This window comes from Myotis daubentonii, chromosome 9 (genome assembly GCF_963259705.1).
Source record: "Myotis daubentonii chromosome 9, mMyoDau2.1, whole genome shotgun sequence".
In the NCBI taxonomy this organism is placed as follows: domain Eukaryota; kingdom Metazoa; phylum Chordata; class Mammalia; order Chiroptera; family Vespertilionidae; genus Myotis; species Myotis daubentonii.
This window is the reverse complement of record NC_081848.1, coordinates 71,490,151-71,509,119: the sequence shown is the minus strand read 5'-3', so window position 1 is coordinate 71,509,119 and position 18,969 is coordinate 71,490,151. Positions and strand designations below refer to the sequence as shown.

The 18,969-nt window shown below is 46.2% G+C and overlaps 2 protein-coding genes across 2 annotated transcripts in view; both read left to right on the top strand.

Moving 5' to 3' along the window:
* Positions 1 to 13,535, top strand: part of ALKBH3 (alkB homolog 3, alpha-ketoglutarate dependent dioxygenase) — a 31,435-nt gene extending 17,900 nt beyond the window's left edge. The window contains exons 9-10 of the mRNA XM_059709605.1: positions 12,115 to 12,213; positions 13,177 to 13,535. Coding sequence (XP_059565588.1) covers positions 12,115 to 12,213; positions 13,177 to 13,269 — 192 coding nt within the window. The 3' untranslated portion in view covers positions 13,270 to 13,535. The remainder of the gene's footprint in view (positions 1 to 12,114; positions 12,214 to 13,176) is intronic.
* Positions 1 to 18,969, top strand: part of LOC132241240 (probable inactive 1-aminocyclopropane-1-carboxylate synthase-like protein 2) — a 110,702-nt gene that overhangs the window by 2,557 nt on the left and 89,176 nt on the right. The gene's annotated exons all lie outside the window — the stretch shown is intronic.

Below are 18,969 nucleotides of genomic sequence, written 5' to 3'. Positions count from 1 at the left end.
TTCTCAGGCCAGTCATGTGGAACACCAGCTATGTGCTGAGTGTGGTCCTGGGCGCAGGGCTGTCGCTACGAAAAAGATGAAGTGATCCTCCCCCTTGGAGGTCATGATCCAGCACACCCTAGTGCTGTGCCTTCCCCCCGGGTCATCCCTCCTTCCTTCCAATTGGCAAAAAGCTGTAATATGTCCAACATAATCTTTACTGTAATCCTAGTGTCTAGTTCTTCACAGTTACTTTCTTTGTTCCCAAGTATTGACGTATTCAGTTACTGTTTCTTTACACCCGTACCTTTACCATCATCCTCTTTTAAAAACGTTTTTGGCCTCTTTATAGATTGAAGTTTTAGAGTTCCCAAAGCATTACTTCTGGATAATTAGTTTTACTGTATAAGCAGTCTCCAGCTACTATTAAGCATTAATAATGTTCTTGTGCCCAGAATATCCCCATTCCTTTTCGCCTCCAGGAAGCTGAAGGTCTTCATTTACTGATAGAAAACATTCATGGTGTTCAAGAGCTGTTTCTTGGTAACATACTTCAGTTATGTTATAGGTTAATGCGGGGGTGGGGAATATAACTGTCACATAGCACTGTTTCTCAGGGCAACCGCTTGGAACAACACCTGTTAAGAGAAAGGCTGCTCACACTGAAGCCCTCTCTCCTCAAGGCATTTGGAGTCTATTTGATGAACATGGGGGAAAGTACAGGCCATGAAACTCTATGTGGTGAAGTCCCTTTAGTTGTTTGCCAGTAGCAAGGGAATCTGCACTGTAATGATGGTAGCTGAGTTGACAAAAATACAGATCTAATAAGTAAGGAAATTTGCCTGAGATCTTGAAATAATGTTGGCAAAGGAAACAGATTTGGGAAGAAATATAAGTGTGTCAGTACCTCAGGTTATTGACTCTAATAAGTTTGGCTTCCTCCTACATAGTCTTAGCTATGATTGAACTTGATGCAATTGTATATTCCTTCAGTTCTGGCTTTTGTTTAAGATGGGGAAGTTAAATGTTAATATATTTAAATTATGATCATGCATAAGTGTATACTGTTTATAAATGAATTCCCCCCCCCCCAACCTATAGGTCCCATTCTTGGGTAAAGAGGACCCACGTTTAAACTTTTTCAAAAACTCCTGCCAGTTTCTTTAACAAATAAAAATCTAGGGCTCTGCAAATCCAGCAAAACTAGAAGTGCAAAAGCCTTTCTTTAGTTGACAGCCTGCAATGCATCTAGAGCACATTGTCTTCATCCTATTAAAATGATAGCTTTCTGAAGGATCGAAAGGAAATGGTTATTGCAAGTCTTTGTCTACTTTCTTTCCACACTCCAGTGATAGCGCTGAGAACATGACTCATGACTCATACAACAGGTAAAACATAAATTTAAAAGCATAAATTGGGTGAGTCTGCTGTGTGGAATTTGTGGGAGTCTGACTTTCTGTAGCTCTTAGGCACCTGTCTTTGTATGGCACTATAGGTTGTAATTTTCCTGCCTGTCACCAAGACATTCAGAGTGTGCTGGAAGCTGTCAGAGGAATCTCTTTCAAAATCCAGTTTGTTTTAGCCTATCAGAAGGGAAGCTAATAGCTGTTTGACTTGAGTCAGTTTCTCATCTGAAACTGACATCGAAGAATCATGAGATTTCCTGCACTTCATTCAAATATGCAATGTTAAGACAAAGAGGCATCTATTTAAATTATGGAGTACTTTCAAAGAGAAATAGTCTTTCTTTTTTACATTCACACTCCTCCACCCCTGCAGCAGCTGTTTGTTTTGGTCTGACACCTTAAGCAGATCTCTGTAGTTGCTGATCTTCTGAAAGCTGTTCCAGTTCCTCACATTGTAGTCCTAACAATCTCTCCCTGTGCTGAGATGGTAAGGAGATCTTTGTTTCCTAAGCATCAGTGCCCCTCTGATTCATGCAGTTGGCTCAGTCAGTTTCATGCTTGCATCATCCCTGGGATTACACATTTCTCTCCTCCAAGATGCCCATCCTTTTTCACTGTCCTGCCCATTCATTGTGATTGTAGAGGAGGTTATTGTTTCCTTTAGTGATAATAAGGTGCTTGGGGCATAGTAAACTAGCCAGATCTTGTTCTTCCATTCACCCCACCCCTTTTGTTAATTCAGTTAAAGACTGAGTGAATAGCACACTTTATCTATCTACTTACTTGCCAATGTCAGGATATACCGTCTTAAGACAAAAGTAAACTTTACCAAATATACCTCAGTAGACATTGTTTAGAAACCAAGAACCTTTTTTATTCTAGCAAGTTGTTTGTTAAAGCTTTTCTGCACTCCTTGTCCCAAATGCAGTTGTACTTTTCAAACTGCATCGTGTCCCTGTTGTAAAGATTAGTCTGGTCCTTCGCCCAGCTAGCTTTAATTCTATACTGAAAAACAGGCTGGATGGGGAACTACAAAAGCCATTTGGCAGGCTGCTATTTCTCCGTCAGTTACCATGGAAACAGTGATGGCTGAGTTGGGGGTTGTTATTAGGTAATAACAGGAAGTTTGTGATACACTGGAGATTTAGATGCCAAAAGCCATTTTTTTTTTTGGTAGCAAATTACTCTTGGATAAGTTCTGTCCATCAGCTGGATCCTGAAAAGGTAAGGGGCTTCTTATCTACTATAAGGTGATTGAGTTGAGGCAAATTAGATATTTCTCTTACCACTCCTCGCTCTAGCACCTTCTGAGGGATGTAAACCCTGTGTGTGTCACCAGGAGAGATGGTTGTAAAACCACTTCTAATGGCAGAGGCTCTGAGAGTGCCCAATGAACTGGAGTTCCCAGTGCCTCCCTTGCTAAGAGCAGAGTATAAAAAGGTCAGTTTGATCATAAATACTGACATTTTTCCAGGACTTTAGAAGAAATGATGATGTTGGAATCCAAAATAATATAGTGACTAGCTTCAATTTGAAAACTAGATAAACCGTGTGTAGTATTTCATAGAGTAGTAACAACCTCCCCCTTAGCTAGCACCCCCTCATGCTGTTCCAGTTATCCATACTTATTAGTCTGTTCCCTTCTTACAGCATCTGTCCCGAGAAATTACAAGAAATACTTGAAAGAGATCCTTGATTATCATCTTTTTTTTTTAATACATACCCTAATGAAATTTAGAATATCAAGTTTTGTTTCCTATTTCTGAAATGATGTTGGTAAAAAGCACTCATCTGCCTCATTTATACTTTACTCCTTTTTTTTGTAGGTGGATATGGTAATTGGCAGCCACTTGATAGGAGTAATAGAAAGTTTTCCCAGGAAAGGCACTATGAAAGTTGTTGCAGTAATCAGTGAATTTTTTTAAGCTTTTATAAATGCTAGATGTCATGGTGACTTTGTAGATGTGGGAATTGAAAAAGGAAATGACTAGCAGTGAAGCTGAACTCCAAGATCCCCTGGGCCCGTGAAATGGCATTCACTGAAGGAGTAGAGGGAGGCTCAGGGAGGATGAAGGGGCCTGTGCATCAGGCATGGTGATTGAGTTTTTGAGCTTCTATCTCTAGGGTCATTTATAAGGGGTTTGGAGAGTGTGAGGGAGTGAGTGGGTAAATGAATGGGTGCATGTGTAAGCAGGTAGTCCTGGGGGGACTTGAATTATCTTCAGACTTGACATCCTTTGGGAGTTGGAATCATCCTTTGCTTCCTTGGGGCTTTATGTCAGGCTACAATCCAGGCTCTGGTGGCCACTGGGTATGATTAATTTTTGCAAAGAGCCCTCCACTTTGGTGCTTCTGGTAATAGTACGTTTAGTCTTAGGAGAACAACCAACGAGATTTGTTGTTATTGGGTATGGGGGCTGCTTCCAAACGCAGCTTTTTTAGACCTTTCCCAGTGGTAGGGGTTTTTCCCTTCTCTTTACTCATAGGAACTAATCCTAAGCCCTGTGGTGATTTCTTATTCACAAGCCACATTTTCATGGTGGATGATTGCATAGCTGAGGCAGGAAGGAGCTCAGTGAATTTGAAGAGGAAGGATGCCCCATGCTGGAGGAAGGGATCAAATGAGAGTAGCGGGTAATGGGATGGGGCGAGTGGGCAGGACCAGGCTACGCAGAGACTCGTGAACCTCAGGAAGGAGTAGATTTTATTTTAAGCACATCAAGAAGCCATTGAAGTGTGTTAAGCAGAAGAGCAACATGCTCTGACCGACAATTTTACAGGGTCTGTTGCTACTGTGGAGAGCTTGGACTAGAAGGGAGCAAGAGTAGAAGCCAGTAGACCAGTTAGGAGGTTGTTAGACCTTGAATATGTGTGGGATCGAGGCAGAGAAGGAGGGACACGTGGATGAAACTCAAGGGGCAGGGTGTTGAAGAGAGGCATGGGAATAATGGTCTGAAAGTTTGGAGGCCTGCCACATATTTCTCAGCTCTACTGGATGGGAGAGACACAGTCACCTTCCACATGAGGCAGTTTCAGGGAATTTGGAGTCTTCTGGTGAGAGCTAGGTTTCAGTTGGGACAAGGAAATGTAGAGGGACTCCTCAGAGCACACAAGGTTGAGAGGATATAAGGGTATTTGCTTATCACTGAATGGGAATTTCAGAAGACACAGTGGAAGGTGCAGGAAGGAGAGGGTGGGGTGTGATTCTGTCTGGTCAGGCTGTGCCAGGAATGGTGTGGGGCTGAATGCCCTGCTGTTGACAGGTGACGAGAAGTTTGCACTTTTGCTGGGGACTGGGATCAGCCGGATGTCAGGAATGGTGGAACATGTTTTCATTAAACCTTAGAGGAAAGAGAGCATTTGTGTTTGGTGCAACAGTCTGAGGTGAAAGCTCTTTGAGATAACAGTTCCTTTAAGGTGCATTTCTTGGAAATATTATATTACCAAGAATGGAATCTTCATCTCACGAACTCCTCTGATTTCAAATGCACATTTGTGTAGCTGAAATGACTGTGACAGTAAGTGTAAAGAAGTTTGCTTCTGCTTAAATTTAGTAACTTCTTGTCCCTGTCCTACCCCAGTACTATATCAACAACAAATCTGAACAACAAACACTATCAGCAAGTATGTCATACTCAGCTGCCTTTGCCTTTAACCTGTCCAGTCTGGAAGGAAAGACGGGCGTCTCCGTACTAGTGTTGTGTGCGGTGCTAAGTTCTGGATGCCTGCGGAGAGAGCCTCTGCAGTGAGTAATTGCCTCGACCTCGCAAGCCCTCTTCCATAAGTGAGTGAGTGTGGCATTGGTGAGGCGCAGGTCACGGTGTGCCAGGGTAGGATGATTGAGTGCATGTGCCAGTCCTTGTGCTTACTATTCTCACTTACCTCACCAGAACCCTCCATGCCAGATCAGTGCCAAAAATCAGGATGCCCTAGCTATTTGGCTCAGCAGATGGAGCATTGGCTTGTAGACTCTAGGGTCCCGGGTTTGAGTCTGGTCAGGGGCACATTCCCTGGTTGCCGGCTGGGTCCCCAATAAGGGGGCGTGCAGGAGGCAGCCAATCAATGATTTTCATCATCAATGTTTCTATCTCTCTCCCTCTCTCTTCCTTTCTGAAATAAATAAAAATATATATTTTTTAAAAATCAGGAAAGAGTTTGGTAAAAACCCAAAGATTTGTTTTGGCAAGTGAGTTTAAAACCTTTTTGAACAGATAACCTCAGGGACTTCAAATCTATGCTTTTTCAGCTAGCCACACTTAAGCAGATCTTATTTCAGAAACAGCTGCTTCTGTTTGGAAATTAATGTATTTCAGATCGATGCTGAGGATGTCATTTACTATTAAAGTGTGGCTTGAGTCAGCAGAACACTGTAGAGATGGCTTTGCAGGGTCCTAGCTCTGTTGTCTTTCCATAATTTTCATAGCTAATATGCTTGTTTTTGTCAGATTTTAAAAATATATTACCACTGTGGACAAGACGTCCAGCTGTGTTCTTGTGTTGGTGCTGTAGAAACAACGCTGCAGTCTAAATATAGCTGCCAGAGTAGATGATCCAGATGATCCAGGAAGCAGCCTAGAAGCCAGCGAGGTTCTCAAAGCCAGTCAACACCACAATTTGCAAGGGGTGCGGGTGGGGGCGAAAAAATGATTTTGGCATAGTCATAAATTGGGAGCCAGGGCAGGTCAAGGGACAGTTGGCCCTCAGCAGGTTAAGCAGCTGTAGCACAAGCTAACATTTAGATTTTGAAGTATTTCAGTCTGCAACAAAAGCCTGGGCCATACTTCTTAAGCAGCTCCGCATATGTCTGATCCTGGATCAGAGAGCCAGGGAAGTCCCTATTATATCTGTTGCCATCTTGAGGAAACACTTTGCTTGACGCTCCAGACATTCACAGTAACATCTTGCTTTTTTTCTTGGTTTTGAAGCACACATTCTGCAATAAGTTGTCTATATCTGCAGTTTCCCTTTCCTCACAACCTACCTCACTCTGGAAACACCTGCTGTCTAGATACATCCCCACCACTGTGGTGTATACGACACCATTGACAGAAAGAGCAAACACATTGCCTCTTCTCCATCATTATTCTCTTCTTCCTTGTAATGTTGGTCACCAGTATCCATCACCTCTCTGCTGGAAACTCGGCCATCTATTAGCTGCTTTTACTTTCTCCTTTTGGCTTCTGAAATACTATATTACCTTTGTTATTCTCATACTTTTCTCATTGCTACTTCTCTATCTTCTTTGAGGTATCTTCTTTTGCCTCAACTCCCTAAATTTGGATGTTCAAGATTATCTTTGATTCTGCTATCTTTGTCTACATTATTTTTAGGAGATCATAAACTGGCAATAGATTGCAAACGCCATATGGCCTAGGTCGATTTCTGTCCTATTCATTATTATGTCCCCAGCACTTAGTAATCTGTGTGGTGTGTGTGTGTGTGTGTGTGTGTGTGTGTGTGTGTGTGTGTGTGTTCGTTCCTGTGTGTTTTCAACGGCCTTTTCCGTTTGAGTTGATGTACCTGAGATTAAGAATAGGACTCTTGAAGATGAAATAGCGTGTGTGTCCTGAGCTTCCTATCAGGCACTACTGTGTGGAATAGCAAAGGGGCATCAAGAAGCCCAGCAGATGATGGCTTTGCTTAGGAGCTTACCAGCCAGGCAGGAGGACGGAGACATGGGCCTAAAAGGAGGAGTCATGTGATGGGTCCATCGGCAGCACAGCTGGGCAGCTCTTGAGCTGAATCTGGTCCTCAGACTTGTTTTGTTTATACTACCCAGTATTTTTAAAGAAACTGCATTATTTGCCAAAATTGATAACTCAAGAGCTTTTACATAAAAATTTCACTTATCAGCTTCCCAGATCTGGCAACATGGGGGGACAGTGAGCTGGCTTTGCAGAGCAGCCATCCTTGTGCAGGCCCCATGCTCCCTGGTTCTCCGTGGTCCCCACTCCCTGCTGTGTTGTGCTTGGCCCACACCCCTTGTTTATGCTACTTGCTGGTGTTTGCAATCTTTACAGTGCAGTCAGGGTGCCACATGATTAGGACAGGACAGGAAATATTGCAGGATTTCAGAAGGAACAGAGGTCACTTTGGAGAGCACAGAATAATGGAAAATATAGAGGCTTTAGAGCTAGGCAAATATAAGCTTGAGTTCTAGCCCCGCCCGCCTCCTACCTTAGAAACGTACTTTCCCTCCAGCTCCCTTGGCTTAAGAAAAATGGATAATATAACCTCCCTTAGAGGATTGTAGTGAGGATTAGAAATAATGTATTTATAGTATGTTAGCATGCCTGGCACCTGAGCAGCACACACCATGGTTAATCCTGTCCAAAAAGTCCAGCAGGTCCCTCGGTTTAAATACCTGGAAATAGTTATAAAAAGAAGCCTGAGAGAAAAAAACTCAACTCCAAGTGGATTAGAATTAAATCTAAAAGATATAAACACCCTCTTTTTTTTTTTTAACTAAAAGGAAATGCAGTTGTATATTTAATTTTCCTCATAATAGGAGAAGACTTTCTAAGCACAAAAACTGTGGAGGAGAGCCAAAGAAAGGTCATTAGAGTTGACTCTAAAAGTTTTGGGGCTACTCTGTGTTAAATATGATAAAACAGAAGGCAAGTAGCAAATGAGTATGACAGACAAAGTCAAAATATCTATCTGCGCTTACAGATCAATAAGAAAAATGTTAACATCTTGTGGAACAATGCACAAAAACATGAGCAGAGAGTTCACAGCAGAGGTGCAAACAGCAAATAGGCTTGTGAGAAATTGTTGATCTGGGTTATTAATTAAAGGGCTCTGAGAATAACTTGCCATTTATCCCTAAGTTTTTTTATCGTAGATAGTTGATAATGTTCAGTATTAATGATATGGCCAGAAGACAGACACTATCATACTTTCTTGATGGAATCATTCGTTACCACAACCTTCTTAAGAAGGCAGCCTTGTGGTATAACTCAAATTGCTTCAAGTTCATGCCCTTGGATCCAGCAATTCCATTTTAAGAATATAGTCTAGAAATAGACTCAGAAATGTTTTGCAGTAGTTTTTTCTTTCTCTTTCCTCTTTAGCAGTACTTGTAAATGAAAATCTCAATCTCCAAACATGTGTACCTCACTGCTATATCCTTACCATAAGCACAGTGCCTAACATAAACAGGTGATAAAATACATTTGTGAGATTAAAGAAGGAAGGATATGTTCAGACAAAGGAATATCATATGGCCATATTTTTGAAATACGTATATTTAAGACATAGGAAGATGCTCACAACATAGTGTTAAAATGTAGAGTACACGGTTGTGGAATAATGTAGAATGATCTATAGACTATTCCTGTACATGTGCTGTATGAATTCTGGATGGTAGGATTAAAGGTGATTTTTATATTTCTTGGTGGTTTTCCTCAGTCATTCAGCACTTATTTGTTGATGTAGGTGATGATTGGCACTGAGCATATTTTGAAAGGCAAGACAACACTGACCTCTCCTCATGGAGTTTATCAGAGTAGGAAGGCAGACATTGAACAGGCAAATTACAAGTGCATCATTTACTTTGGTAAGCTTATGTTGATTTTATGGTAAAAAGAAAATCTATGCCAACGGTGATTTTTCAGGCATTGATGGTTGATTGTAATCTCTAAGACACTTTTTTAGGACAAGGAAGGAATAATTTTGTGAAAAAATCAACACAGAGCTCATACAGTGTGAAGTTACCTTTCCAATGAAGAGAATAATGTTTAGATTTCCTGTCTGTTGGGTGGTTAGTAATGACATAATAAATACATCCAGACTTTTTTTTCCTAAATAGCATTTTTCTAAAGCAGCGATTCTCAACCTGTGGGTCGCGACCCCTTTGGTGGTCGAATGACCCTTTCACAGGAGTCGCCTAAGACCATCCTGCATATCAGATATTTATATTACGATTTATAACAGTAGCAACATTACAGTTATGAAGTAGCAACGAAAATAATTTTATGGTTGGTTCACAACATGAGGAACTGTATTTAAAGGGCCAGAAGGTTGAGAACCACTGTTCTAAAGGAAACTGAAAAGGCTCATATCTTGGTGAGGTGGACATGAGAGTTGTGGAATTTTGGGAAGCCCTACTTCCCTTGGAAATTATGGTTCAACATTCAAATGAACTGACTGTTGTTGGGAAGGAGGGAGAATGTTGATCTCCACTAATATAAAATATATATTTTTCCTTTTCCCATCTACTTGTGAGGTTTCACATGCGTGGAAAACCGAGACCAGGACCAATAAAACCTACCCTGTAGACTGATTGTGGCCCTAAAAACTTCTTTTAACTGGGATCGGGGATGGAAAATTTTATCCTAAGCCATGTTTTTTTAGGGCTGTGTTTTGTTTTGTTTTGAAGAAAGACCTGATTAAATTGAAATGGTTACAGAGATGTGTTTTGGTAAAGTAACCATGCTTAATGCCTGTGAATGTGCTCCTCTCAACAGTCTGGCTTGTGCTTCCACTACTGCTCTTACCCATTTATCAGCTCAGCCTTCAGCACAGCCACGTGGGCTCCTCTGGCCTGTTATCTGCTTCTAAGTGGAAAGTCTCTGTGCGTGTTGGTTAAGTTCAGCGGTGGCACGGAGGTCTGTTGCCTCTGGCCGTAGGAGAAGGAAGCATTTGTGAGCTCTGTGTTGCCCTGGTAGAATCCTTTGCCCCCTTTTCTATCTCTTGCAAACCAGGAACACATTTTCTATATTGGAAGGAACACATAACAAACCCTGAGGTATTGGTGTCACCTTTCATGGTGGGTGCGAGGTGTGTTGCTGTTTCCTTTGGAGACTGATTAGAGTAGCTCCCTCCCAAGTGCAGGCTCACCCCTGTCCACTTTTAGGCCCAACTAATGGTTACACTGGATGAAATTTATTCATACCAACCTGCGGCCTGCTCTCATTTCAAAAGTTCAGCTCTTAGGAGCATTAAGGGAAATGAAGATCAGTCGAGCATCACTTTCCATTAGTGCTGGTATTTCCCTCTTGCAGTTGGAATTCTCTTTCACTTGCTAGGCTTATTCCTGCTTCATGTTTCCAGGTAGAATTACAGTGCTCACCTCTTCTCTCCCACTGGCCTGGCACCCCTCCTCCCTATATTGTTTTAAATGTTCTACGAGATCTTCATCTCAGGATTGCCTCCATGTTGTGGTTGAGCGTCTTTCCTCTCTGCTTCATTTCCCTTTCCTGTCCTCGTGTCTATGCTTGGTAGATTAAGACCCATGGCGTTCCCAGATTATGAAGAGGGCAGCAGGTCTGCCTCTCGCTGTGCGAACCTTGGTCTGGTAACTGACTCTCCAGCCTAAGTCACAGGGCCTGGGGCCTTCAAATCTCATGGACAGCGCACTCCCTCCTGATATCTTCTCTCTAGTAGGACATCATGTCCTCCGTCTGGAACACCTATTTCAGAGAGACCTTTTGCTCTTCTGAGATGGAGCCTTTCTGAGAAGGACAAGGTCACCTTCCCACTGCTCTCTGGTTGGCTGAGGGGGTCAGAGGTAAATGCTTTGGTGCATACATACCACTGGAAGAAAAGAGGTGGCAGACACCATTAAAATCAATCACTGAAAGTTATTTCAAACATTGTTTCTTATATTCTGTCTGTAAAAATTATGAGTTTGCTTGCACAGTCTCCGCCAACGGTTGGGGCCTGGAACTTGGACTGTTTATTCTAGTTCATTATTGTTTTGATTTTGATTTTCCTGGGGGAAGTCATTGTAAACTGTTATGTTCTCAGAAGCACCCCTGCAATAATGAGCATAAACACGGTATTGCAGCGAAATCAGTCCTGCACTAACCCAGAGGTAGTCCCGTGCTCCAGAGGAATGGGTGGATCAGCTCAGAAAAGAGATGAAGAAATCAGGAAGTGCGGGTCAGTCCCAGTCTCAACTCTGCGAGCAGGGAAGTTGTGCAGTGCACCCCATCAGCTGTGCGGGAGGAGCACCACCACCTGTCGGCTGCTTCGCAGACTGTGCCGTGGAGTTTCATTGGGATACCGGCCATGCCTGCGCTTTCTGGAAGACAGGGCAATGTAAAATGCCAGGCGTCTGTGTCCCGAGTGTTCAGGAATCGTGGCCCACTTTCCAAGGCTTAAACAGCAAGTCTCAGTTTGCTATGCTTTCTGGTCGAGCCAGAGCTCACTTCTCTGAGAAAATGTCACTGTTGACTGTTCTGGGAAGAAACAGGAATATGCCGCCAGAACATCGAAGGACTAGTTTTAACATAGGTACTGATTAGTGAATTGGCATAAATTGTGGACGATGATCAGAACTCATCATACCATGTCTTGTTTAGAAAGCCATCGTCCCACGCTATGTTAAACAGCGCACAGCATAAAGCAGGCGTAAAGAGTTCTTGGATAAATGAATTGTAATTCCTTCATGGGCCAGAATGGGCTCTTCTGCATTTTGGATGCTGATAATAATAACAATAGCTAGCACTTACGATGACTCACTTTGTGCTGGTCTCCAGGTGATTGCCACACACTGCATCACTGGAGGCTCCCGATGGCCCTGTAACTAGTGTGGCAGGTGCTGTCATCATCCCCACAGTACAAAGGCCAAGCTGCTGCCAAGTGACAGCCATTCACTGTGACAGCCATTCACTGACCCCTGCAGTCTGACTGGGGAGGTGCCCGTTTCTTTGACCAGAGTTGTGTTCTCTTGCATCTTGATCACACGAGCACAAACTTCAGTGCAGTGAATGCTGTTTTCTAGGAAGAGAATGGAGACTACACCTATGTGGAAAGAGTGAAGATACCCTTGGATCACGGGACCTTGCTAATCATGGAAGGAGCTACACAAGCGGACTGGCAGGTGAGAACGCGCAAGCAATGTGGATTCGCTCATGTGGAGGCAGCGTCTGCCTGGCTTACAATAATCCATTTTTGTAAACATGGTGCAGAGCAAGTTGCTTTTATAATTGCCCAGGACTTTTGATGCTACTGATAGTCAAACTGGACCTCTATAGTGACGGCGTCCATAGAACCTCCCGCAGTGAGGGAAATGTCCTATATCTGTGCAGCCCAGTGTTCTGGCCACTGGACACATGTGACTGTGGGTCTCCGGAAATATGGCTAGTATGCAGAAGAACTGAGCTTTATTTAAATAAAAGAAGTAGCTTCAGATATCTAGTGACCAGCATATTGAGCTGTGTAGGTCCACAGCTTAGTCCAGGCCATCTTAAGGGGAGGTCATTTTTTAAAAAAAAGTCTTGATTTCAAGGAAAGTAAGGGAGAGGGAAGGAGAGAGAGAAACATTGATGAGAGATAAACATCTATCTGCGGCCTCCTGCACACCCCTTACTAGGGGTTGAGCTTGCAACTCTGGCATGTGCCCTGACCCGGAATTGAACTGGAGACCTGGTGCATAGACAATGCTCAACCACGAAGCACACCAGCAGGGCAGGTCATTTTTATGTTGTGCAAATTAATGTGAGAACACTTAGCGTAAGAGCAGAATCCCACATCTTTCTTAGGTTTCAACCATTTACTTGTTTTCTTATGAGATTCAGAAACATGGCAGGAGGCTGAGAGGAAGAGCAAGTATTAGAAAAGACAAAACTGTTGCACTGTGAGGGTGCTGGCATCTCATAGAGGTGGGGGGTGGGGTGGTTTCAGAGGAGGAGACCATTCTCCACAAGACTCTAAACATCTAACGCTGCCTACTTAAGGGCGCATAAAATCGAAATGTGTCTATATACTCATAAATAAGTTTCAGATGGCTTTGAAATAAAAATGTGTGTGTGTTTATGTCAAAGTTATTTCTATTTCCATTTAGCATCGGGTGCCCAAAGAGTACCACTCTAGAGCACAGAGAATAAACCTGACCTTTCGGACAGTCTATCCAGACCCGAGAGGGGCGCACCAGTGATGTGAAATCTTTGAGAGAGAAGCCGTGCTGAGACTGAGCAACCCTTCCACCGTGAAGAAACTTCTAGAGGCTGGTCCAGCTGATCTCTCCGGATGGCTGTTTGGAAGACAAGGGTGGACTGACTTCCCAGCTCAGAGCCCTGTTAACTACCAGCCAGCAGTTCACATCCATAAAATGTTTACTGTGGGAACAGTAATCCCTAATCACATCTTGAAAGCACATATTTTGTTTAGGCAAATTAAAAACCCCTACGGCTGTGCTCACGGGTGAGTCTGTCCATAAGCCGGTTTTCTGCTGCCCTCCCTGGCTCCATTTGAAAAACGTGAACGGCCTTTGCGCTGGTGTAAATGCACACGTGTTTGTTCCTCGTGACTAAATTTAGTGGAGATATAAATGTGCGTCAGGGACTCTGGAGCCATCCGTAGGCAGACAGCTGCAAAAACCCAAACAGACGTGGCTCACAGAGCCTAGCTGAAGTCGGCCTTGACTCCTTAGCGGTGTGTGCTATTGTAATGGAAAGCCGCGTGTTCTGGGGGCACTGTATTTAACTGCCAGTCCTCCCGGGACACCCCAGACAGGTTACAGCTGGGAATAAAGGTGAAGGCAGTGTTCACTAGGCCGCCATCTTCAAGCCGCCACCCAGACTGCTTAATACAAGAGAAAACTGTCCCCTCAGAGGGAGGAATACTTGCCTGATGTCATGAGAAATTTGGGCTCAAGAGCAGCAAATGCTCTGCTAGTGGCAGCTGTTCCACATAAATTAGTTTCCCCTGGAGAATGACTTGAGTCATTTAAACACAAACCAGACAGAAGCTGGAGCAGCCCCGCAGAGAGCAGACTCGGTGACCTAATGGTTCTCTCCATTGAGATTCCAGTGGCCCTGTGACTAAGGCTGTCTTCTGACTCAGTGTTCCCTTAAGACCCAAGTTCCCGGGACTCAGGGCCTAGTCCATGATGTCACCGAGGTTCCCAAAACACAACAACGTAGCGGCCCCTATTGCACCATAAAACCATGTGGTCTTGACCTCTTGAGTTAGGCAGTGTGCCAGATTAATTCCAAACCAAGATAAGAAAAAGCAGAGGGAAAGAAAATGGATGAAAATAGGCCAGGAGCGTTAGTTTCCCTAGCTGCCTGTGGGGAAAATTTACAGAGCCTCCTTGCTTTTGATCTTGTTTCCATCCAGTGCTGTAAGGCTGAGGGTCCCATGATCAGGGCGAAGTGGAAGTGCCGGAGGCTGGGCGGGTCCGCCCCGAGCTCCTAGCCCCAGTGTAGTGCCACGCCTAGCCAGGCTCTGCTCTGACGGGCTCTCCCGCAAGCTCTCGGCTTCTTGCATTCGAGTCCCTCCACCTTTTCTGTTAATGCTGTTACCTGAGTACAGCTCCTTTCTCTGAGAAATTCTAAATGCCTCATAAAACCTGACCATCATACTAAGCCTTCCTGCGAGGGAGGTACAAATCACCATAAAAACAAAGCCTCTTTTTAATCCCCAGCTTTTCTCCTATTAAAACAAACAAACAAACAAAAAGACCTGGCCAGGGTGGTAGAGTCTGCTTCAGTTATGAGTTTGACACCTGACATAGGGAAATTCCTCTTCCATTCCCAGACATGAAAGGACTGGCAGATGGTCCCACGTCTTACAACATCCCTCCTAATGTAGGGCCTGACCTCCCCTGCGTCAGCTGCAGATCCGACCTCTTCACTCATCGCAGCCCCGTCTGCCAGGGAGGCAAGTGCTGGCTTTCTTCAGCTGAGCGCCACCAGAGGTTTTGTTTCCCGCTGCCCGGTGCCAGAACTGCCATTTCCCCACCACGAAAATAGTGTCCCTCCTGAACCTTGCAGGAGGGACTCGCCATAGAGTCATAGGACAGGGTTTAGGACGAGACAGGAATTCAGACCCTGGCGGGGGCAGCCCTACTCAGTGGCTGCATCGCCTGCTGCTGGGCTTTGCTGGTGGTAGATCTTCCCTGGGATTAGGAATGAAGCTATTCTACTAACATTCCTGGTAAAGCAGAGGAAGCAAATATGTGGCTGTAGCATGATGGAAAACACAGGTTTCGTTTTTTAGCTGCCCTTTATTTGAGCTTTAATATCCTGCCACACGCTGTCCTAGGAGCGTTTTATACAGAGTCCCTAGTATTCTTCATAGCCCTGCGAGAAAGATGCTGTTTCCCTGACAGAGACCAAGCAAGCAGCTGAGTCTCCAAGAGCTTAAGAAATTTAACAGGACTTATAAGTGGCAGAACCAGAATTCAAAGCACAGGCTAGTCCCTAAACTGTGCTTTTGCCTCTGCCTTCCTGAATTTAGGCAGAGTGGTCTGCTCAGCACCCCTGGGCCCTGAGCTCAGGGCTTGCTCATGCAGAGCTGGTAACCTAGCCTCCCCATACCTCTGGCAAGGCTGGTGGCCCAGCAGCCCCGTAGTTGCTGGTAGAGCTGATGACCAGGCCACCTTGTTTGTCCCCTGGCTTTCCTGTGCATTAGGGCAGCATCTGTAACTCCTCCCATTCAACCTGGCATCTCCTCGTCAGAGACCATGTGCCAAATGGACTAGTCATTGGCCATTTTACTGGGGAAGCCCATTTGCGGGGAAAGAATCCAGTTTCTGGCAAGTTAGACAAGTTCTCATCCAGCCTTTCTGGTAGTGTTTCCTGACCATGTCTAAGAAACTTTCAGAGGTAGATGAATGGTCCTTCCTCCCTTTATTCTTACCTGGGAGTACATTTGGAGACTGTGAATGATGCCCAAACTCAGCATCAGGCTTCTTCACAACACTTCACAGTGCCAGCCAGCAGACAGCCCAGAGAAATGCTTGCCTCGAAGCGCGGGTCGGAACGTGTGCCTGGCATCAGAGTGTATCCGCAGTGTGGAAATAGGGCCCACTGGCTCAGGCAGCCTCTGAGATTCCTAATAAGTGTGGGACACAGCCCGTAAGCCTGCCATGTCCTCGTGGCACTCCCTCCTCCTGCCTCCATGGCTGATGGGACCCTGCCAGCAACTGGCACCTTCTCTTGATTTGTGTCACGGCAACCCCAGAAGAGTTGAGTGGGCGCCGAGATGAGCGGAATGCCCCAGTTCGAGGGCTTAATTAAGAGAAAGCCTGACATGATGGGTCCCTGCCCTGTGGGGAATGTCTCCTTGAGTTCTGGCGACTTCTATTTGGCTGCAAAATATCTGAGACTCACTTTGCCCTTTCTGGAAGTAAACACTCGTAGTGTTGAATCTGAATTATTTTTTTTTTAAATAGTCCCCTGAGGATATTTTTCCATTGATTTTTAGAGAGAGGGGAAGACAGAAATACCCATGTAAGAGACGCATTGACAGGTTGTCTCTTGCACATGCCTTGACCAGGGCCCAGGCTGGGGAGGAGCCTGCAACCTCAGTACATACCCTTGACCACAATTGAACCTGGGACCCTTTGGTCTGCAGGCCGATGCTCTATCCATGGAGCCACACCAGTTAAGGCTGAATCTGAATTCTTGATTATTATTCTTAACAATGCCTTCGAAAAAGCCAAATGTTTTCATAGCGATGCATTGTTTGTTTAAATCTTTACTTACACATGGTTCCATCCACAGGCTCCCTCGCAGGGACCTAGTCTACAGCTGTCCCCTTCTCCCTCCTGGTTTCTCTGGAAGGAACCACCACAGGAGGCCCCTGTCAGTTTTGTGCTGTGGAACCCATTCTTGGATATGATTTCTGTGCCTGGGGTCAGCGATTGGGGTGAGGGGGGGAGGCTTTGATGTTTGCGTATTAGAGTGGCACCCTGACTCACGGTGCCTTTCCAGCTGAGCCTTTTACTGCTGCGCCTGCCAAGTGCTGAGCTATGGAAGCTTCCCCAGCCACACACAGAGCCCCGGCTGGGCTGGGCTGGGCTGGGCTGGGCACGGGGGCCAAGAGCAGAGTAGGAAAACAGGAAAATTAGGTAGTAGCTTTGTTGCCAGCATGACCTAAAAGATTATTTTCTCAAATGAGCCAACTTGGAGCTGGCCGAGGTCTGTGTGATGCGCTATCACTACTGTTATTTCTGTGCTCTCACTCTCCTCAGTGCAATGGTGAAGTCACACTCCCTGGGTTCCGGGGAAAGTCCCTCTCCTGTGGCCTCCAGCCTGTGGACGTGCTCAGGCAGAATCCTGGCCTCCAACCCCACAAGCTGTTAACTCTGAGCACAGATTCTGCATTTCTGAAAGGAAAATAAAGGAAAGCCAGGAGGAAGAGCTAGTGAATTCTTGGGCACACCTTGCCCTTTGTCTCCCCAAAGTCCTGTCAGGGTGTAGGTTAGGGGCTACCTTCCCCATTGGACAGATGAGAAAACTGAGGCCCGGAGCAGTTACATTTATTGGGCTGGTTACATCTATTGTCTGATTTATTCCTAAGAGCAACCTAGGAGGTGGTTGGGGTTTGTTTGTTTATAATGGATGATGATACTGAGGTTCCTAGAGGACTGGTCAGATCCTGAGATCCTGGCTGGGCGGGGAGAGCCCTGTGTGGTAACTTGTCAGCAGGCATTCTGTGCTCGCTGGGCCTCCTCCAACCCCAGCCCCAGGCTGTGGGGCAGCAGCAGCCTGAGTCGCCTGGGGCTGGAGGGAGTGTTCTCTTGGCTCCATCGGGGAAGCAAAGGTGGAGACTGGTCCTTACCTGGGAGCTCCTCCCCATGGGGAGGAGTCTGGAGGAAGTAGCCCTGTGATCATGGAGGGTGTCCAGAGGGGTTGGTGACAGTCACCTGCCATGCAGGGGCTGTGAGGACCCAGATGCCTCACCACCGGATCCGATCAAAACCTTTCCTGCTGCAGTTAGTGGTGGAGACGGAGGGCTGCCTGGTCCTTCCAAGAGGCTGCCCGGGAAGGTGCTCCCCAGGCCTCTCCTCCCTGCCCTCCTTATCCGTCCTGGGGAAGGGGCAGGTCCTGGTGGAGGGGCAGGTCCTGGGGAAGGGGCAGGTCCTGGAGGAGGGGCAGGTCCTGGGGAAGGGGCAGGTCCTGGAGGAGGGGCAGGTCCTGGAGGAGGGGCAGGGCCTGGAGGAGGGGCAGGGCCTGGAGGAGGGGCAGGGCCTGGGGAAGGGGCAGGTCCTGGGGAAGGGGCAGGGCCTGGGGAAGGGGCAGGTCCTGGAGGAGGGGCAGGTCCTGGGGAAGGGGCAGGGCCTGGGGAAGGGGCAGGGCCTGGGGAAGGGGCAGGGCCTGGGGAAGGGGCAGGGCCTGGAGGAGGGGCAGGGCCTGGGGAAGGGGCAGGGCCTGGGGAAGGGGCAGGGCCTGGAGGAGGGGCAGGGCCTGGGGAAGGGGCAGGGCCTGGAGGAGGGGCAGGGCCTGGGGAAGGGGCAGGGCCTGGGGAAGGGGCAGGGCCTGGGGAAGGGGCAGGGCCTGGGGAAGGGGCAGGGCCTGGAGGAGGGGCAGGGCCTGGGGAAGGGGCAAGGGTGAGACCCACCAGGAAGGGAATCCACATCCTCCAGCAGCGACTCTGGTTGAGGGCAAATCCTTCTACTTAAAGAATCGTGGTGGGAAAGGTGGATGAAGGGCTTGGCTTCCCAACCTCTGGCCTAGGGGTACTCAGGCTGCAGGGACCACTCAGACAGGAGAGTTCAAGAGGAATGGAGGCCCCACGGATTAGAGAAAACTTTTCTGCAATGTTTCCTCTGAAAACGTATCAAGTGATTAGCCACCCAATTCTTCCCTTCATCCTCCTCCCCACCCGACATTCCCTTTGGCCTCTT